This window comes from Nannobrachium achirus (assembly GCF_963921795.1).
Source record: "Nannobrachium achirus genome assembly, chromosome: 4".
NCBI lineage: Eukaryota > Metazoa > Chordata > Actinopteri > Myctophiformes > Myctophidae > Nannobrachium > Nannobrachium achirus.
The window spans coordinates 29,315,382-29,338,740 of NC_137813.1; the positions used below are offsets into that span (position 1 = coordinate 29,315,382).

The 23,359-nt window shown below is 41.4% G+C and overlaps 1 protein-coding gene across 1 annotated transcript; it reads right to left on the reverse strand.

The window, feature by feature from the left end:
* Window positions 1–6,105: 6,105 nt before the first annotated feature.
* On the reverse strand, window positions 6,106–23,336 carry nsfa (N-ethylmaleimide-sensitive factor a; the record flags this gene model as incomplete). The annotated part of the gene is made up of 18 exons (XM_080724664.1): window positions 6,106–6,165; window positions 6,659–6,772; window positions 7,202–7,336; window positions 9,226–9,372; window positions 10,279–10,412; window positions 10,578–10,734; window positions 11,410–11,505; window positions 12,140–12,327; window positions 12,978–13,052; window positions 14,004–14,169; window positions 14,626–14,825; window positions 15,039–15,194; window positions 17,292–17,367; window positions 19,389–19,502; window positions 19,991–20,157; window positions 20,699–20,738; window positions 20,935–21,034; window positions 23,254–23,336. The coding sequence occupies 18 exons, from the start codon at window positions 23,334–23,336 to the stop codon at window positions 6,106–6,108; spliced, it is 2,208 nt and encodes a 735-aa protein (XP_080580790.1).
* Between the last annotated feature and the right edge of the window lie 23 nt (window positions 23,337–23,359).

Below are 23,359 nucleotides of genomic sequence, written 5' to 3' on the forward strand. Positions count from 1 at the left end.
AACCCAACCCAACCCCACTCCCCACATCTATTAGGCTATAGGCCATTTTATGTTTTTAATTATGTCCCTGTGATATCCTTCTTATCTGCCACCTTTGTGGACTAATGCATGTTTACAACAGTGGCTGTGTCTGTGAGTGTGGCATTGTGTGACTTGAGGTAATTGGTTGTCATTTTTAACCTTTATTTATCAAGGGAAAGGTTCCTGTCTAGCAAACTCGTCCCCCTTTCAGCACTGCCCCGGCTGAACTTCCATGTACTGTTAAATACAGTCACCCATGGGAGCTGCTCAGCAGAACTGCAGTTTGTTGGCAACTGACTTGCTCCACTGCAGCAATTGGGATTGACGTGCTTTGCACGACCCTTCCTTTTAAAACTGAACCTGCTGAGGGAAGCAAGCAAGATAACAGTATTTTTTTATTTCTCCGGCCTGATATTTCATTGAAACTTGACGATTTTACTAGTTGCATAACATTGCCAATGTCGACGTAGCTTTTTTGTGTGTTAATGCTCCATTTCCCCCATACCTTCTGAGCCCAAATGTTCATATAGACTACAAACACTTGAAGTATAAGGTAGTCAATCATCATGGTTAGCCAGTGCCACCTGGTGGAAAATACCCTTTCCACCTCCATCAAAATGTCACATAGGCTATATTAGGCCTAATTCTCTGGAGAATATAGTGGTAAAGCCTCCCCTTTAAAACAAATCCTTGTTAAACTCCCCTGTTTCATTAAAAAATTAAATAAAAGAGAAAACAGTTGAGGGCCCTGATTTTGAGGTCCTGTCCTGGCATGCATCCACATTGAGGTAATGCCCCCCAAAACATTTTTGTGGATTGAGACATGTTGTCATGAGGCCCAGAGAGGTCAATGCCTCTCTCCCTCTGCATCAGTGACTTTTAAATTACTGCTGCCGCTGGCAGTTTGGCTTGGAGGGAGACCAGCTAATGACTAAAAGGTTTCTCCTTTTTATACAGTTGGTTGTATTTCCTGCTGTGAGCTGTGACAGGCAGGTGGCTGGTAGCACACCCACGGTGCTCACCACCAACCCTGCTGAATTGCCCTTGAACAGGCATCCAACCCTGCAACTGCTCCAGGGGCCCTGCACTGCATGTGCCCCTACTCTCTGATTAAATGCATGTGTTGGAAGCTATATTCAGAAGGACACACACAGTGTCCTTCTGAATATACATATTACCGTTTCGATATTGTATTTATAGTCATTTCTATTTATGTTTTTTGTGTGAACGTACAGTAGCAACCAGCCAAGTCAAAATCCATGTTTGTGATAATGCCATAATCTAATTCATAATTTACAAATAAAGTAAATCTATTCCAATCAAATGCATGTTTTGGTCTCCCATGTTGTCAATGTTTGAATGTCCACAGCATAATCCGGAGTGTTAGTAGAGTATAAAAATGGACCCTTATGGGTCTAAAACAGGATTGTACTGTGCATGTAGGCTGGTTGCCTGGAGACAACATGCACTGTTAGCTAAATCCAAACAGGCCACTTTCAAGTGTGCTTATGTCCAATCCTCTGTAACCCAGTTGTCAGCTCTCCTCGCCCATTTAGAAGATGGTTTAGGACCTAGATCGAACAGTTCCTAAACTAACAGTAACATAAAGAAGAAATGTGTGCGACAAAGATGTGTAAATGTGGTCAGAGTGAGGGAAAAACTGGCAAATAAACAACAGATTATCTACAATTTAATAAGAGGGAGTCCTCTCTGTTTATCCATCCAATATCCATCTACCTCCAAGCATTAATCAGATTCTTAATGAAACAACACAGTTCACGCTTATATTTCTTTCACTTGTGCATCTGTGCTTTTATTGCAATAATATATCCGCATGTAACACACACACACATTTCCAATGATCAAAAATGAAAAAGAGCCTTGAACAACCAGCACTGAACAAAGAATCCACAAAAATAATTACACCAACCGACTAAATCTGGATTCATACTGTACATTTAAAACACAAACACAGAGATGCATGCTCTCTGCCACTCCCTTCCTCGATCTCACACAGCATTCACACACAGCATTCACTGGCTACCACTCACACGCATACATGCACATAAACAAGATTCAGTTAACATGAAGAATCAATGTGATAAAGTACTGAAGTATTTTTTTGTCTGATATAACATCTGACTCGTTTGCATAAGTGCTGAATACCTCTCCTCTTTTTTAACACTGACAATGCCATACCTACTAGCTAGACTGCACTGTACTGTACACCACACAGAAGGACAGACAGACAGATAGGCCAACAATCCAACATTCACTGTCACTTGTAACAGCCATCTCGAAAGCCTAATCAATACTTTGTCGCATGATTTTGCCGCACGTCAGTGTCACTCGGCGATAACGCACATTCAGCGAGCAACACTTTCACGCAACAAAGTATAAGTTAGCTTTGGTTTCTTCAACGAGGCATGGGAACAATCACCGATATACAGTAGCACTTAATCAACAGCCATGATTTGTTTCTCTTGATATTCTGTATTTGTTTTTACTTTATATATGTATATACTGTATATTATATATGTATACTATTTACAGTAAATAAATAACATGTTTAAAGGGTTGACATTTACACATTTAAACAAGTACAGTACAAATACTCACTACCTGAAATAGCTTGGAGATTTGTGTAATTTTATGTCCGGGGAATATATTCTTTGTGTATGTGGAATACTTGTATTTCTTATACATACAGCTAGCAAGGAAAAATAAACATCACAACAAATACATGAAGCTAAAAACATACGTGGCTAATTTATTTTTAGATTTTTTTTTAGGCTTTTGTTTTACACACGATGCACAAGATGCCACGTTTTTGTTGCAATTCCTATTGCAGTTTCTTTGCAGACACTGTTAACTTTAACAGCACCATTTACAACTGGGTTGTTCAGTTGATATGTCAAATAAGTGAGGATGATTGCGATACCGGTAAACATGATGATGACGCAGAAGATTATTATTATGAGAGAATTGGCTGTTTGGGCATGCTGTGATACAGAAAAACCATAGGTTCTCTGTCTTTATGGACAGCTGGTGGATAGATAAGTGAACAGATATATTTGTGAATGAAGAGATGGCCAGACGTATGGATGACAGGAGGAAAACATCTTCTTCTCCTTTCTTCTCCTCTCCTTTTAATGGCAGCATCCATGGCATCTCTCCTCAGTTCTACTCGTAGAAGTTACGTTCGCTACGGTCGCTACTGGAAGGAAAGAGATTAAAATATAAACATGTCAGTACAAACATGACAAGGGTTTCCGTGTCAAGGGTTTCAGAGTCAAACGGGCTAAATTACTCACTTGTGTTAGGCATGCTTCTTCAGCCCTGGTCTTGTGAGGACCCTTAGCACTGCTGTGTCTTTATCTAATCCTAAACCTAATTGCATTCACCTGCTATCACCTGGTTACATTGTCCTTTGCAAGTCGCTCTGGATAAGAGTGCCTGCTAAACGTGTAAATTGTCATTTTGTTATCTCAGTTCCCTGACTATATGACAGCTATTGCAGAATGACTAGCACACCAGGTCAATGCAATTAACTTCCTCGCAAGATATGAAACCAGCAGTACTAGGGGTTACCAAGAAAGAACCAGAGCTGGATAATTTAAAGACGGAACCTTTCAAACCGCACACAGTACTCACACAACACCAGCAAAACACTGGGCGGTGTCTGCTGCCAAACAAAAAACGTCGGGCAGGATTTATCGGGCTATAAGACAAGAACACATCCATGTAAAACTATCACTGTGACCTTTTATACATGATGACACGCTATGATTACACACTACAGATTTGATCATGTGTGGGTTATCATCAAGGAGATTTGTTCATGCAGCTATGACTTATCAATCTAATGTCAGCATAAACTAAATGTAAGGAGGGGTAAAAGGTTTTTAAAAGCATTACATGACATCGGCAATGCCATGTATTTCGCAGATCATTCTAAAAGGCATAAATCAAAAAGGTTATTAAAATGTTATGAATGATAATGATGGGGGGTGGGGTGTTAGGGACCCGGGTGAACATGACAGGACCACCTGCTATTTCCACCATGGACAAACTGAAAGCTGTTCACTTATTTGTCTATTTATCATGTCATGAAGGGATAATGTAGATGAAAAGACATTAAATCTTTTATGTGTTTTGTGTTTCTAAGGGGGCATCAGAAGGGACATTTAAGTCCCTTTCAGGAAGCTGCTGTGTGTTATTATACTTTGAAAGTTTAAAGTTTGGGTGAGAGAAGGACCATCATTTACATTATGTGACATTCAGTACATACTGTACATTTATACTGGAATCACTATTTTGAGGTTTTTAGAACACCTACTGCTATCGTACAATAGACTACAACAGCCAACATGCTGCTACTGTACAGACTATTACCTAGCTAGACATTATGAGCTCCACTAGCCTTACTGATCAAATGCTTTTTCTTTTCTTTTTTACTTTGCTGTTCATCTTACCATCCAACAGTGAGAGACCAACAGCTTAAACTCGGATCTGATCGCCATCATTCAACCTGGCAAATTGCAAAATGAAATCATTAAGATCAACAGTGAACTATAGCAGTACCCCCTGTTTAACCTTTTAGCTTCTTCTGTTGGTGCAGTTAGCTTATCCGTGAAGTGAAGATTTGAAGTCAATGCTTCAACAAATCACAATTTATCACTTGTGTGACACACATTGGGTCACAATCTATTGTATGTGTGTATTTTGTTCAGGAGGTTGATGGAAATGATGACAGGTTGAAGTAGTGAAATGGGAGTGACTCCATGGACAAAGAAATCATGACATTGATGTAAGAAGGGTGATAATAAACAACAGTGTTTCCCCTATATGTATCTGAAATATGACAGGTGTTGCTGAATTATAAATTTGTATTTACAAGAGCAGGTGAGGGCTCTGTCTTATCTGTTTTTGTACTACATGCGATTTATATCCAGGTCAAATCACACAACTGACTAAAGAGGGCTCTGTCAGTCCGTTTTAGTTTTAGTTTTACTTTTTATTATCTTTGAACAGGGTCCTTAGTGTTGAACGCCTCTGACCCAGCTGTCATTCTTGAACAAGACAAGTGATCAAGTACTATATCACAGGTCTCAAAAAAATTCAATAAAAATACATGCTCATTATTCACATCATTCTCATCACTCTGGCCCCCTGGACGTGGCGGTATTTTGAAAGGTAAATTACTTTATGCTTGCCTTTATTTAATCTACATCATCACAAAGTTATACAATGTTTTAGGTGTAAGCTTATTTGTTCTCTTTGAGATTGGCAAGAAGACCATGTAACGGTTTGACCTTTTGCCAGATTGCTACAACGAATTACAAACTGGCACAGAATTGTGGATGACATGCTAGGAATCCAGAGCACTGTAATTGAATCAAATAAATCAGTCCCTCTGTGGCAAAGAGGTGGACAAGACCACATTTGGGTCTGTTAAGAAGCATCTTGAAGTTCACGTTAGATATACATTTATTCAGAATGACAACTATTAACATTAACATAATTTTGATAGACATGCCTTTATTATTTTTAGTTTCTAGCTTAGATTGATGTTATGTTCAATGTGTTGCAACTTGCATGATATGAATCAGTTGCACCTGTCTGCCATCAGAGATGGACGGATTGGGGCAGCTCTACCCATCACTAACTCTAATCAGTTCATTTTTATTTTCATTTTATTTCCTTTTGAGAGAGCCCTAAATCTATTATTTAATAGCCCCTGAAATCTTCTCAGGCAGGATGACAATTGTAGAACCCTAAGGTTTTAGTTTAGAACCTTGAGGGTTTGGGGACGAGGGATATTTGTAGTATTTGTGTTATGTGATTTTACTTAATATAGTTGGTTGTTGATATAGTAGCCTATATTTAAATATATATATCAATAATTGCTTTATAGATTATACATGAGCAAGGATCCATTTTTGAAACTCCATCATAGGGGAAACACTGTACATGGATAAGGATGAGCAAAAATGGGGGAAAATAAGAGGAGGTGCGCTATCAGATGATTGAGGTTGAGTGACAGGCAAGAGAGGAGAGGGGATTGGTGCAGAGCTGCGGTACTCACGCCCCCTCGTCTCTGAGCAGAGAGAGGAACTTGGTCACCCTGTATTCCTGGTCCATCTGGAGAAAGAGAGAGAGGCAGGACAGGCAGGACAGACAGAGACAAAGGCAGAAGAGAGGAATGAGAGGGTGAGAGACAGATAGAGAAAATAATAATAGAGACATTAAATAGGACAACTCAGTAAAGTAGCAGCCCCTCTATACATGATTGTAAGGAGTTCATGTTTTTCATGCTGTTGACAGGAAATTACAACTAAATATGCCAAAGTAGACACGAGTGGGAGAGAAGAGGAAATGCATTGAAACAGGACAGCTTTATTGTAATTCACTTGCACTTTGCATATTATGTGCTTCATGCACTATGATCAAAATATGTTGACCAAGACTACTGGTGTGACTAATTTGGGCAAATGTCACTCAAACTTCACTCAAATAAAAATAAATTACATGTTAAACCCTATACTTAGTTGACCAGATTCCCATGGTTGGCGAATGTTAGGCCCAGAATAGTCGATGACTCTGTAAGTGTGAGAGGTGTGTCAGAGTCCAGTACCTGCAGTGACATCTCAATGAGCATGAGGAGTTTCTTAATGCCAATCCACACTCTCTTTCCTTTCATCTGGTGTGCAATGGTGGCCCTCTCCTTCTCTGTGAAGCTTCCCAGCAGCTGCACACACAACAGAGCAGTGGTGGAAAAAGTACACAAACCTTTTACTCAAGTAAAAGCATCAATACCACAATGCAGAAACATTATTGGTGTAAAAAAAAAGTATAAGTGTCTGAGTGTGCGTGAATGTGCAAATTGTTATTGTTATTATTGGTCGAGCAGATACCTCGTATCTCCAAGTTTCAAAACAGCACGTTCTTTTGTAAATTAAAGCCCTACTTCATCATATAAGAGTGTTGCACAAAATTAGCAGATCTACAAGCACACAACGCCTCGCATCACGAGGCGTTGTGTGCTTGTAGATCGGATATTTTCACTGCTTTGACTCATTTTTAAAACAATAATAAAAAAGGAACGGTTTTGGATATACGCCACGGTACAAGGTTTCTGCCCGACAACGACGATTTGCACGCTCGTTGTGCAGCGTACCTCCAGGGCGTCGACGAGCTGCTCTGCGGTGTTGATGTTGGGGATGTGGATGGTGGTGCTGAAGGCGTCCAGCATCTCCATCTCCTGCAGGACGTCCTTCCTGCTGGTGGTGCCGATGATCAGCAGCTTACGGCCCTGCAGGGTCGAAACAACAATAAATAAACATGTAGCGATTCATTAATGCATTAATTAACTGCTGATTTAATTCAGAGAGCATGACAAAGGGGACCTAATTAGACCCATAAGGGTCTAAATGTGCAACAATACATTATAATTATATATATTATAAAGGCGCTATATAAATGCACCATTAACCATTTACCATCTACTGTATATAGAGCTCCCTGATGTCACTGCCGATAGATGGCGCTATTACCCAGGTTCGAATTGTTATTTTTTCGTTTTGATATCCCCATAGGGGAATCTTATGTCATAAGAAAAGAACTGTGGGGGCGCCCGCTGGCCTACTGGTCCAGGCGCATACCACTTAGGCATTGCCACATAGGCATGGATGCCTGCCGAGGGTCGCCGGGTCGATTCCTGATCTGGACGACCTTTGCCGCATGTCACTCCCCATTTCCTGTCAGTACTGTCCTATCAATAAAGGCATGAAAGCCCCAAAACAAATTAGAAAAAAAAGAAAAGAACTGTGTTCCAAAAAGAAACAAAACATACGGGCGTTTCTGTCAGGGGCGTGGCTCTGCATCGTTTATGATATTCATTCATATTTGACATAGCCTGTTTCTGGAGATTTATTTTAAAATTCTGACGGAAAAAGTCGGAAACTTCCGGGACACTTTCGGGTTTGACATCACTGTTCCCTACCAGCCGCGTTCATGGGGAACGTACACTTTGGGTTTGAGTCATTTCTAGCGTTTATTGTGTTACTCTTTGGGTAAATGTGTACATGTCGGGGTGCCTGCTGGCCTAGTGGTCAAGGCGCATACCACATACTAGGCTATGATGCCTGTTGGTGTCGCTGGTTCGATTCCCGATCCGGATGACCTTTACCACATCTCATTCCCCATCTCTCTCCCCATTTCCTGTCAGTCTACTATCCTATCAAAGGCATAAAAAAGCCCCCCCAAAAAAAAAAAAAAAAAATGTGTACATGTCCACCGATGCTTCAAATCCATATGAGTAAAATTGCTGACGTGTTTATTTTTGAGCGGTGGTCACAACGCTCCTATACGTGGCCGTGTGTGTGGGTCTGTCTGTCTCCGTGTCTCCGTGTCTGTCTGTCTGTAGCCTGCAGTAACCTTTTCTGACCACACATGTTAAGGGAGGGGCGCTGTTGCACACACACACACACACACACACACACACACACACACATACACACACACACACACACACACACACACACCACCGCTTAGTTCACACAAGTGTGATTTTTTGAACACAGCTCTATTTCACTACTTACACTCTTGTATTTGCTGCTGTGAAACCTGCTGTAGAGTGAAGTTACAGGGATGCAATAGCGGAGGACACAAATAGCCTCAATTCTGTCTCATGCTTGTAACCAGGGGCGTCACAAGGAGGGGAAAAGTGGGACTGAGTTACTAGGGCCCAAGGTGGAGGGGCCTTAATTATTTTATAGTTTAGCTATTGAAAAATAGCAGATACAGTATACAAGCTCACTGTGAGCTTGTAGATCTGCTATTTTTGAAAAGTTGTGAAAATGTGTGCAAATCTTTGAATATATTTTTTAAGCGAACATTTGTAATTTAAATCTTGCTTCTGGGGGGTCCCTGGAACTAAATATTTTGAGATGGTGTCTGTGGACAAATACATATCATTTTGGGGGTCCTTCACATGAGAAGGTTTGATTATCACTGACATAGAAACCCAGGTTTGTTTTTAAAACCTTAGGATTTGAATCAAAGACTTGCACACATTTTCACGATTTTTCAAAAATAGAAGATCTACAAGCTTGCAGCGGCCGCACTGTGAGCTTGTATATCTGCTATATTTCAATAGTTAAAGTAGCCAGGGCCCAGAACACCCCTGCTTGTAACCCTGACCTTGGGCGGGGCTTTCTTTAGCAGCACCAGCAGAGCCTGGAGGACCAGGTTGGAGAAGCGAGGACCGATGGGGACGTAGTCCAGGAGACGCTCGATGTCATCCACCACCACACAGCTCAGCTGGGACTTATAAGCATCGTCAAACACCTGACAGGGAGGGAAGGAAGGAGGAGGGGGGGATGGAGGGACAGAGGGACAGAGGGGGGGAGTGAAGTAGAGCAGAGGAGGGGAGAACAAAGCACGGAAGGGGGGAATAGGGGGAGGAATGCAAGGAGGAAGGAAGGAAGAGAACAGGGTGGAAATGAGGGAAGCCAGGAAGGTAGTTAGGTAGATATTAAATCGTATGCAATATTTTCATAGAAAGAGAATTATTAGACTCAGGAATAGTAAACTTTATTTTTCTGCTACCTTTCCAAACTGTTTTAAGGGAACACATTTTTGTGTAGTACAGTACATGTACAGTATGTAGCAAAATATTTGTTTTTGTAATTATTGCATAATATTTGTAGTTTTTCCAGAAAACTTAGGTCAGGCCTAAATGGGTTAAATGTAATGAATTCAAAGGGGTGACAGAATGTAAATAAACCCCACAAAATAGAATAATGCAATCAAAGATGAACAATTACCATGCATTAAGGGTCTTCACATGCTGTAACTAAGTTAGCAAAATTGTGCTTATAGAACCAAGTGTGCTACTGGAATGTGAAGAAATCACTTGCCTTGGCGAAAAGCTTTATTTTAACCAACAGATTATGTTGAAAGTGCCAGCTTTAGGGTTGTGATTCGAGATACGTACAACACCTCAGTGACCCACCCCCCCCCCTTCTATCTCCCTCCATTGTGAAGTAACACATTTCTACTAAAATAAATCGCAGCACAGGGTTGTTAATTCAATGTTAAGCGGTAGGCAGATAGCATCAATGCATGTAATGATTTCTTCTTGTGAGAAAGGTTGTGCACAATCCGCTTATAATCAGCTCACATCGCAGACCTGGCCAGGTAGGGGAACTATTGTTTTTACAGAATGATATATACCGTAACCTACAAAAATACCTTCTTGATTGCCTGGCACTTTGAGATCTCAGAGTGTCCAATCATCTTGTCAGGCGAGCAGATTTTGATGAAGGGGAACTGAGAATCCTCTGCGATCTTGGCTGCCAGGGCTGTCTTTCCACAGTGGGGAGGACCTGAGACAGACAGAGGTTCAACAGGTGACTATGAGTGTGTGCACAACAAGTGGGAGTGTACTGTACCTGTGACTGAATGTACGCATGCATAAGTACACGGTACAGTAGGTGTATTTTTCTGATCTCACCCTCCAGTCATACAGCACTGTGTATGTCCAGACTCACCCTCCAGTAGCACAGCAACCAGAGGTGTGCGGTCGCTGTTCTTGGTCTGTTGCACCAGCAGCTCTCCGTCGTCCAGGACATGGGTCACTGGGTCGCCCCACTTAATGATTCCGTTCATAATGTAGCTGCAATAATCCTCCTGGTTGGTACCAAAGGCCTGAAGGAGAAATAATGGATATAACAACTAAGTAAAACAGGACCAATTGGGTAGCATTCTGAGGTTGTTGTTTCTAAAAAAAATATGTTATCTTTTCTTTCCCTTCCTCCTTTCGTCTGACACTGGAATACATTTTTGTATTCTAGGCAGTTAGGTGTCACAATACACAAGATAATAGGCTAATACATCACAATCAGTGAATCTCCTCATTGCTGTAACAAGCAACCATCATCCATTCTTCATTCTAACAACACCCCACAGAGTCCAACTCAACAGGAGCTATAAAACTGCAATTATGAAAATGGAAATTATGAACCAACTTCTACAGTTTCAACAGTGATATAGCATGTTATGCTATCATAAATCATACCTGTCCCAGTATTTACTGATTCCACCATCATAACCTATTTTGTACTACCTAATTTACAGATTGTAATTAAACTTTGCCATTGCTTTTATATTTATTATGAATTGTTCAACAATATCTTGTGTTTTAGCTGTATTTGTGAAATAACCAAGTTATTGTTAATGTTAATGCCAAATTCTCTAGCGATTTCAATAATTCAACATGAGATAAAGACCAGATCAATTTCCTTCTTGAGGAGAATGTGCACGGACTCACGTCAGACAGGGGAGACACGAAATACAAAGGACACATGAAGAACGGCTACGTACTGGTTTGATGTCATTGTTGAGAGATCCCATGAAATCCATACGGCAGACCTGCAGCTTCTCTGCCTTCTCCATGTCTACTTCTACTGTAGATGTTGCCTGAAGAGATAGTTATGAAGACAGATGGTATACACACTACACAGTATACTGTACAGACACAGAAAAGGATACATGGTACTGTACATAAAATTAATATGAACCATGTCTCCATTGTATCTAAAACTTTCATACTGTACTGTATATAATTAGACATTCTTGGATTGTTCCTTCTACAATGTACATGTCAATGTCCTTCGACTGTCTACAATACATCTTCTACATATACTAATCAAAAGCTAATACCAAAAGCAAATAGTCTGGCCTCATCACACTAAATCTAGTCTCGCGTAGCCAGACCACTGTTCCACTCCGAATGCTATATAGAGTCTGGAACTACACCTCCTGAACGGCGAGTAATGGAAGCTGGCATTTCCGTTATATGAAAATATATTTCAAAATGTCATTTCTGCTAAGCAGCAAGCTAAATATGCTTAGATGATTTTTATTTATATTAGGATAAAAGTGTGCGATGTTAAAAACAAAACGGAGGTTTCGCTTTAACCGGATACTCATTGTTATTTTTACGTTATTCCAGACTGTATTATGGGAGCATTTGCAAATCGCGGAGTCAACAGTCTGACCACGCGAGACTACACTAAATCTAGCCACGTGATGCGTTCAGATGACTACTGACTTTGATGTGGCGGTTCATGGCGGTGGACTGGGCGGCTCTGACCAGACCCTCAATCTCGGCACCGCTGTAGTTCTTGGTCTCGGCGGCCAGCTCCTTGATGTCCACATCTACACTCAGTATACCGAAGCCCCTCATCTTGGCGGTGTGTATGTTCAGGATCTGAAATCGACCCTTCTCATCGGGAAGACCTTGGGTGGAGGGCGAGAGACACACAGTGCGAGAGAGAGACAGAGACAGAGAGACAGAAAGAATGAATAGAGGGAATGGAATAATAACGAAGAACGTTAGAGAAAGAAAAGCAGTACGTAATTTACTTATCAGTATTATGACAGCGTTCTGGTTTGCTAAATATGTCATACATGGGCAACTGGTGGTCCGGGGGCCACATGCGGCCCCACCATCACTCAATGCGGCCCGCAGGTTAATATCGGAATACTGATATATTATTGATTTCAGCTGTTACAATTCCAAACATGCAAACATGACCTGCTTTAATTGCTTCGGTCTATATTAGGTATTGTATGTCCAATGTATTTGTAGTTCATAAACCTAACATGAGTATAACTAAATGCATTTGAAATGAAGTAAAGGATTCAGGATTCCAATTAAATAAATAGAAAAAACAGCAGATCTAAACGTTTTGAGCTTGTAGATCGGCCATTTTTGCCACTTTTGTGTGACATAGAAAGACGAAAAAAGATAACAGGTTTCTGCCCGACAGTATATGCAATGTGGCCCTCTGGGGTGAGTGTGAAAATATAGTGTTCCAAGTTGCCTGCCCCTGAAATAAGTGACATGCTGATTAAGTGAAGAAAGCAGCCTTCAGTCCCGCTCTTACCGATCTCCATCTTGACCTCAAACCTGCCAGGCCTCATCAGGGCATCGTCTATAAGGTCAGGTCTGTTGGTCATACCTGGAGAGGAGAGAAGAGAGAGAGAGGACAAGGGGTGAAGAGAGGATTAAGAGATGTAATGCTTGATTTATACTTGATTTACATTCCATTGTACAATGATGTGCACCGCCTCCCGATATGTTGCATTATGAGCTCGTAGATCGGCTATTTTCGGCATGCCACACTGACGTGCAAAGAAGTACAAATGAAAGTGTGAAAGCAGAGCTGTGCCCAGTGAGTGTTCATTTAACACTAAAGATACGCTCTCAGCATTCAGCATTTAGCAGTGTGTGACCGATGTGTTTGTTTTCCCTAACAGAGTTAGAGTTGCATCAGTTCTTACCTCCCAATGAGGTTGAGGTTGCACTGTGCACTGGATTGTGATTAAAGGCTCATTCATACTCCAAGGTACTCACCTAAAACTGGAGTATGGATGAGCCTTAATGAGTGTACATGCTCAGCAAGCTCGGCACAAATTGTAGGCAGTAGTGTAATTTGTATAGGGTTGATGGGTTTTATAAACCCAAGGGCCCCCCCTACAGGCGACAGTTTTGAGGTGTTTTTCTTAAATTAATGTTGTTTTCAATAAATAAAAATAGCTGCTCTACATATTAATTCATAGGCTATTTGTATTCTGTCATAATCTATGGGCCCCCCTCACAGCAGTACAGGGCCCTTTTGATCTGAAATCCCATGCAGAATAAGGTCTAATTTCGCCCCTGATTGTAGGACTACCACTTGTGAGACTCTACACCTCTACATAGAATAATAGTATTCTAAGGTAGGCAAGGAATATTACTTCAAACACTAGCCATGTTTTGAATAGGGAATTGCCTTCAGAAAGGAGATAGAGCGTTCCAATATACAATAAATACAGACTAAAGAAGTCCTCCGTTCTACAGTACGAGGGGACTTGGGAATTGAATAACTAAAATGGGAAAACACAAACAAATCATGGTAGGGTGAATTTACCAATGACCAGAATGTTGTTGAGCTGCTCCACTCCGTCAATCTTGGACAGCAGCTGGTTGACCACAGTGTCGTGCACGCCTGTGCTGCTGGCACCTGTGCCTCTCTGCTTGCAGATGGCGTCCAACTCGTCAAAGATGATGATGTGGAGCCCACTGTTAGATCCCAGCTGGAGGACAAAACCACAGAATACCTTACTGGGATGATGATCATCATCATCATGTTGTCTGTGTCACCACCACCAAATGTGACCGCACAACAGATGTTGAGTTGGAGGTCTGTTACCGGTATATGACGGGGAGATATATGGAGATGCTGTGGGAGCCCAAACATGTTTACTCAGTTATTCGTTATGTGAAAGTCCTATGATGTCTATGACATCTGACATCATACCCTTTTATGCCCATACATGGACATCCCTGTCTGTAGAATCAGCCACACAGATATGGGCTGTCTTGACAATCTGTCTTGGCCATATATGGATTCTGTGCCGTTTCACATACTAAACTCGAGTTCGGGCCGCTACGCAACGTAACGCAACGCCTCACACCACATAAGCCAATATTAATAGGATAGGAAGTATTAGTAGTTATAAAAGATGAAGCATCATGACATTATCTCTCACCCTCTTCTGTTCTTCCTCGGCATCTGCGAACAGTTTCCTGATGTTGGCTTCAGACTCTCCTACAAACTTGTTGAGGATCTCTGGGCCGTTGACAACCTTTGGCTCGCGGGAATTGAGCATCTTTCCAATTTGTCGGGCCATCAGGGTCTTACCACAGCCTGGAGGTCCAAACATCAGAATACCCTTCACGTGTTTACAACCTGTGAGAGGGGGAAGATGGAGGGGAAAATGCAAGAAAGGTGGGAGGGACACAGGGCAGAAACAAATTTAGCACCCAAGGAGGAACAGAGAGTCACAAATGGAAGACCTCAGAAGGGGCTGAGGAGAAAGGGAGAATGTGAGAAGAGATGCAAGACAGAGGACAGAAAGGCAGCAAGACGTTTACCAGTGTTACAGAAGTAGTTTGAACTCACCCATCTGCTCGACGATGTCTGCAGGGAAGACTCGGGAGGCGAAGGCTCGGCGGAAGATATCGGAGAACTCTTTGTCCAGACCACCAATTCCCATCTTCTCAAAGTTCCAGTCTGGGTTGATGAGTGTCTGCCGTTGCTCCTTGGTCTTTGCTTTGCCTGTCAAGCACCAAACATTCTGATGAATATGGGGTCTAAAGCCCTTTTCGACTGCAGCTTTAGCACCACACTACATGACACTGCACTAATTCACACCACACCACATAAAAATGTCTACATTTTCCACAAAATTACACAAAAGTACCCCTATCGGTAAGAAACAAAACCCTTTTAACTGTGATTATAATACAATATAAATTTGTATTCCAACTATCCTAATTATTAATTATAATGCACTATAAAGTATTAATGTATTATTATGATAACTATAATACACTATAATAGATTATAATAGTGGTTATAACACAATAGAATCTATTATCATGTATTACAACTATATCCTGGTGGTCTAAATTGAAAAAAGTCAGTGAGTGGTCAGTCATTATGAAGTGTTTGGCTTAGCTCAGACCTACTCTGGATTGGATACTTTTTAGTACAACGTTTAGTACCACTTTCACACCACTCTACCCAGGTCCTTGTAGTCGAAAACCTGGCACAAATGGGCAGTGTGGAGTGGTGTGCTGTTGGGCCCTGTCAGTGGAAAAGGGGCTTAAGTATAGTTTCCCATGCATAGAATCACGTAGAGAACTGGGACAGAGCACAGGTTTTGGGGGGCCATAGCAGAGTGGTCAGTGAGCCCGGCTGGGCAGGCAGAGGCACACGCCAGGCCAGAAACGTGTCAATATGTGTCGCTGAGCAAGACTCTTAACCCCTAATTGCTCCCAGAGTGCCGTAGAATGGCTGCTCACTGCTCCTAGTGATTATAGAATGGGTAAATAAATGCAGAGGATGAATTTCACATACAGTATACATATACAGTGACAAGAAACACCCCAAGGAGTGGGGACTAAATTATTACTAAATAATTAGGTTGTTAGCATATTCGATCTGTTATTTTGTAATACAGAAGTACCTTTTACCTGCCTTGTGTGTGGGCTCTACCCTTTTTGAACTGAAACCTCAGTATCCTAGCACCCACAGCCAAAGTGTGTGTAGCTACGTTTCCTTGTCTATCACATTATCACAACAAAGGCATGGCAGGCCGTGTGTGGTCATTAGGAATAAGTTTGCCCTAAACCCCTTTGCTGCCGCCTGACCTAACATTGAGCCTGTAACACCAATGTAAGATTATATTTCTGCGTTACTTACTTACTGTATTATTCTCTGATTAATTAACACCTTTTCCAGGTCATTTGAACTGTTTTATAATTTTCCATTACTATTTCATGAAAACTACATACAAAGAAATACAGGTTTTCAGGGTTTCCAGGATGTGTGGGACCCCTGTGAGAGAGGTATGCCATTGGGGTAAATGGATGCTGGGTAGGAAAGGAGAGGAGATTCTAATGATATCAACTGGGCCACAATGTATTTCTATGCCCCCTTGTGTCGGTAATAGATATAGCAGCAGTGACAACCACAAAGAACTTAATTAATAAGGAATGTACTATACAGTGTCAGGGGGTGTCGCACCAAATTCTGGGCCCTGGGTACAAGGATTCACTGCGGCCCCCCCATGAATGTTCTTCATAGGTGGAAGGGGTTTAACCCATTTACGGTAGACTGGGAACGTATTATTTTGTGCTTTAACTATTGAAAAATAGCAAGCGTAAAATAAACAAGCTCACAGCACGGCACAGAGTGCCGCGCTGCGAGCTTGTAGATTTGCTATTTTTGAAAAATCGGGAAATGTGTGCAAGGTGAATATTTTGAATATTTCAAATCCTTCTAAGGTTTTTTGAAAAACGTATGTTTCTATGTAAGTGGTGCTCAAACATTTTGATGTGAAGGACCCCCAAAATGATGTATTTGGCCACGGACCCCCATCTCAAAATATTTAGTTTCAGGGACCCCCCTGAAGCAAAATTTGAGTTACAAATGTTTGCTTAAAAGATATGTATATTCGAAGATTTGTACACATTTTCACGACTTTTCAAAAATAGCAGATCTACAATCTCGCAGTGCGGCACTCGGTGCCGCGCTGTGAGCTTGTATTTTTCAATTGCTATAAGTATAAAATAATTAAGGCCCTGCAGGGGATGTAAGAAGAAATACTATACAGTGTCAGGGCCCTAGGGGACGTAAGAAGGAACATACCAACTAGTGTGAGGGACGAACTCTCTGCCTTCTCGAATATCACCTGGCTGTTCCCCACCATCAATCCCACGTCAATCTGTCAAAACAGATGGCAATACTTAAAAAGGGTGAAAAAGTATACACTGCCTGTCTTTCATAAAGTGAGTCAGAATCTCAACATGATATGCAGCATTTGTCAAGCTTCTTCATTAATTTATTCATTCATTTTCATGTTTATTCATTTGAGCATTCATCGATTATTGTACACATTCATTAGTTACATATTTAACCCGTTCAATGATTAATTCATTGATTCATTGATCCATCCATCCATCCATCCATCATCCATCCATCCATCCATCCATCCATCCATCCACCTAATTAATTAATTTGTTCATCAGTTAAAATGAACAAACAGTTTGCATTTTTCTATTTACATCACGGTTCTGATTAAACTTAAATAAAACAAAAATAATAAAATAAAAATAAAATAAAAATAAAAGTGCCAGTGCCCACTCTTCACCCACGTGGCTCAACCTATGTCCCTGTGCAGTTATTACATGCTTAGTTTCCATGTTGAGGAATATTCTTGCATCTCAAATTAATGAGATTCACCACCAGACACAGAGAAGCAAATCTGTTTAAAACCAGGATTACTTTAGCCATCTCTGTAACCACATTCCATGTAATACTATTGTCCCCTGGTATAGAATGGAAGAGGTCTGATTGCAGTGATTGAGTTATGGTATTGATTAGTCTAAGTATTTCCATTAAACAAAATTTCCAAGATGAATAATTATTTAGCCAATGTGAATCAGTACATTGGCCACATAAAGTAAAAAAATGAAGACTGGGACTTTAACTGATTAATTGCGATTAATTAATTACAGAGAATTTACGCGATTAAAAAAATTAACGCATTTTAATCGCACTTAGTTTTTGCACCACAGAACCTTCAGTTTCGGGCATACCGATCATAGCGATGCACCAACCAAGAAGAGACAACAAACTTAAAGGGAGAAGTAGCCGATCAGAGTGCTTTGCTTGGCCCAGTGGATGCGAAATTTAGATTTAAAAAACTCACTCGTTGATTCACACACAAAATGTGTTTTACTTGGAAAAAGACAATGCTTCTCAGGTCGAATATAGATGTGTGATTAAAATGCGATTAATTGAGATTAATTAATCACAGAGCCTGTAATTAATTAGATAAAAAATGTTAATCGCATCCCAGCCCTAAAAAAATACAAATAAAACACAGTTGAAATTGTAGAAAAATAGACCTATTAAAATGTGTATATTGTCATCCACTATAATCATAGGGGGAAGCCCATGATGACTGCCATTAGCGACTAATTCACATGGAGAAGTTAATAGGAATGTCATGGAATAATTATTAGTACTAGTAATTTATACTAATTGTCTGCGTGTGTGCAAGAATCTGTGCCTGGAATTGGGCAATTCCTGAGGGATCTAATATTGCATTATGCCAGTGGTTCTCAAACCATTTAATTTCAAGGACCCCCATTACCCTGAAATGGAACCAAATGGACCCATAAGGGTCATTTTGGTTTCATTTGTGTACTCTCAGAGTTACAAACCAATAAGGATCCAAATCCATTTGGTTCCAATTTGTAGGTATGAGGGAATTCATATTAGTGTTAAAGCTGATATATGTCTTTTCTACTGACATAAGCAGATTTTTTGGTAATTGCTTATATCTATTTTTATAAAAAATGTAAAATCCTCCAGGGGCCGCTGTATGCCTCAAAAAATATTCTGTTATCTGTGAGAAGCTGTGTAGCAGCTCATTAGTGCATGAACCGGCCAACCTTGTGCTAAAATGATTGACAGACAGTCTAACTAACTGGACTAACCAATCCGAACAAGATGCACTCTGATTGGTTAGTCATGTCAGGTCATGAATTTCTGTACCAATGACAGAGCTTCTCACAGATAAAAGAATAGTTCTGGAAGCAGACTGCGGCCCCTAGAAGTGTCACAGAGACTAGATTTCATTAGGGAGCATTGTTTAACCACCTTTAATGTAACTATTGTGTTTGCCAGTGTTGCGCGATGACTATTCCTAGAGAGGTTGTTCTGTGTCTGATTAGATACCTTCTGATTCTGTTTCTTGCCAGAGGGTTGTTCACCCCTCAGGATGCTGGCGTCCATGGCCTCTATGTCCTTGATCATCAGACCAAACAGCTTGTCACAAAAAGTAAATACCAACTGGGAGAGAGAGAGAGAGAGAGGCAGATGTCATTGGAGGGAGAGAGAGAGAGAGAGAGACAATCACAGAGAGGTAAAATGTGTTAAGAGAGGGATGGAGAGTGGAGCGAGTGCGTGAGAAAGGAAAAAGAGAGGGAGAGAGGAAAGAAAGAAAGGTGCTGATGACTGCCTGAGGACTTAAGAACAAGTGAACAACAATGTGTGTGCGGGCATGCATATCGTCATTGTCCAGCAGAAACCTCGTATCTCCAAGTTTCAAATTTGCAAGTTCTTTCTTAAATTAAAGACCTGGCTCATCATATGAGACTGTTGCACAAAACTAGTGATCTACAAGCATACAACTTCTCGCGGTGCGAGGCGCCGTGTGCTTGTAGATCGGCTATTTTCACAAGTTTAAATCATTTTAAAAATGATTAACACAAAATGAACGGTTTTGGACACAAGGTTTCCACCCGACAATGACATCGATATGTGAGCATCACTCTGACCTGCTGCGTGACGGAGAAGCCCTGATTGTTGAACTGCTGGATGAACTCTGCAGCCATCTTGTCTGAGTCGTAAGGGGTGGTGTCAGTGCTCTTCTTCTGTAGGAAGTCAATCTCGATGGTCATGGCACCGATGCACTGCTTGGACTTGTCGAAGTTGTAGTTGCACACTATGAAGTATAGGAAATTGGGTCAACTGAATCCCCTGGAATGGTTCTATTTGGGTTTTAATCATTTGCTATTTGTTAAAGTAAATTTGTTAAAATGAAACAAGGAAACTATTGGACTCCAATTACTTACAGTAGAACAACATAAGGCAGAATAGAAATAGAAGAGCCCCTTTGATGGTCACATGAATATGTATTATGGAAATACGTCTGTACCAGCTTAATCAAGAAACAAGCAATAGGCAGCAATTTGTGGCAGTTTAGATGCACGATATCTCTACCAGCAAGAGATTTAGCATTTTTCAGGCAGAAAATGTGGGAAATTTAATGAGCTACATACCGGTATCACTGACAAATACAGTTACAAATTGCCCATATAAACAGCCTCAAATAATTAGAATACACTCAGAGGAGGACCAGGCCACCTCAAAACAACAAATGAGGGTTTCTCCAATGAAATGGCAGTACAATAACAGGCAAGTGGTCTCTACTCTCTATGTAGCAGTTATAGATATTTATAGATATTAAAACACTGCAATATTACCTTCAATTTCCTGGCCAATGGAGAGACCGGCCCATTTCCTCTACAAGGACAAAAAGAGAAGAAGATTGAGTAGGGAACATTAAGAGCTAGCAATTCATTGTGTGTGTGTAATGAGGGCAACAGTGTCAGTGGAGTGCATTTAAACACAAGTGAGTAAATGAAAGCCAGGTGTGCGTGTGCGTGTGTGTGTGTGTGTGTGTGTGTGTGTGTGTGTGTGTGTGTGTGTGTGTGCACACCTGAGGCAGGCTGAAGGCAATGGTCCCTTGTGTCACAGTGTTGTGGCCCCTCACTGTAAACACAAACTTGTGGTTGGGAGCGGTCTTCACAGTTACGTGCCTGTGGGAAAGGGAGAGGACGATACAATTAGAGGTCATTTTAACCAATCACCTCAATCTGTGCACGCTGGACATATTCCTGCTGGACAGAGAAAGACTGCATGAATGAAGGAATGCAATGAAGGAACGTAATGATAGAGCATGGAGATGACAATGTAGAATATCGTCGTTGTCGGGTAGAAACCTGGTATCTCCAAGTTTCAAATTTGTACGTTCTTTCGCAAAGAACGTACAGCCCTGCTTCAATCATAAAGCCCTGCTTCATCATACAAAAGAAGTGAAAACAGCAGATTTACAAGCACACATGTGCTTGTAGATCGGCTGTATTCACTAGTTTAAATCATTTTTAAAATGATAAATGCTAAATGAACGGCTTTGGACATACAAGGTTTTCACCCGACAACGACGATATTCATGTTTTTGCTCTATAAACAATCATGATATTTATACACCGGGAATACATCTGGCATCTGACATCCCTGTCGAATCAGGGACTAGTTAGACCTGGTTTGCCAAGTCAAAGCAATTGCCTTCCTAGTGGGATAGAAAACCGCTCAAGCAGTTCAAGTTGTCCCCACGGACCAGGGCTGGGAACCGCAGGTCTACTGGATGAGATAATCTCCCTGTTCTCATTTGCGGCAGCTTGTTCTGATCACTGCCTTCCTCTGGGTCATACTTCTCTCTCCACAAACAGCAAGGCAAGAATGGAAATGCCGTACAGAGGGACTAGGAAGACATCTGGAACAATTGGATACTTAGCAGCCCACAGAGAGGCTAACTGATTCTATTAATATTTCATTGAGCTGAGCTTTATTTCCACAGTGGCTCAAACCACGACGAATGGGAATGTGCTTTTCAACAACTCTGGCGCGCGTGTGTGTGTGTGTGTGTGTGTGTGTGTGTGTGTGTGTGTGTGTGTGTGTGTGTGTGTGTGTGTGTGTGTGTGTGTGTGTGTGTGTGTGTGTGTGCGCGCGCGCATGTGTGGGGGTGGGGCTGTGTGTGTTTTTGTGCACATACCGGTACACATGAATGTTCACATGAGAATATGAATCACTACCCCTTCATATACACATACCCAGAGAGACACATTTACAGTACACAGAACACAGACACACGAGTACATACCGGTACGTACGCACGCACGCACGCACGCACGCACGCACGCACGCACGCACGCACGCACGCGCGCACACACACACACACACACACACACACACACACACACACACACACACACACACACACACACCTCCGCATTAGCCCTTCAGTGAAAATCCAAGAGGATTCCACTGCCTGCTAGTCTGGAATTAGCCAGGGATTAGCCTCACAGTGGTCTGGCTCCATGCTATGGACTACGGACAGGTTTATGACAGGGAGAGTAAAAGAAATTGGTTGTCTGCAGTATTTATTGAAAAGGTAATTTAATTATTAAAACTCGATTGAGATTGCTTGGAGTTTGGAAACAAAAGAGAGAGAAAAAAAGAGAGAAATAAGATGAAATGCTGGCGGTGAATTAAATTACTGTCAAACTGTTGCAGTGTTATTGTAAGTGCCTTGGGCTTCAGTCTGAATCAGAGTGTGTCACACGGTCTACGGTAGCAAGCAGTGAATGAATGACGGGGTTATACTGCCTCTGTCTCATTTCAGAAGGATATATCCTATTACCATGCATGCATCTACTGAACTATGGCAAAAAAAGAAGGGTTACAAGACATCATTTGTGCCAGTGGATATTTTAAATAAGAAATGTCCTTGTCCCTTTTATGCCCATATGGAGATTTTATGCCCATATATGGAGAGCCCTTAGGGCGAGGTCGCTTCTCAGCGGTTTAGGCTACTAATACAATAGGATAGTGTTGCTAAGAGACATAAGAATGATACAATACATTTCTATAGTAGGTCGGAATGGTTTATTGTTGGTATCAGCCAAGCAACAGGGTGTCTATCTCCTTTCCAATGCACCCTGGCCTGACCCAGACCCAGACCACACCTACTGTCAGCTCCCAGTACTTACTGCACATCTAGTAACCCAGGCCGTGTTACTCATACAGTGATCGGGATCGAACCCAGAACGTTGTTCAAAAGGTGTGCACTCTATAGACTGAGCTACACAAACCCTTATCGGATGGAACTATGCATGGAAGTCTCATATAGACAAATGAACAGATGTTCGATGGAGTAAATGTTTGGACATTATAGCTGACAATGATGACTACTCACTGTCCAGACTGCAGATCCTTCTCGTTCACCACAGCACAGTTGGTCAGAGACAGTTCATCTGTCGGGCAGCGAGCCGCTTGCATGGTCTAGAAGATGAAGAAAGGTT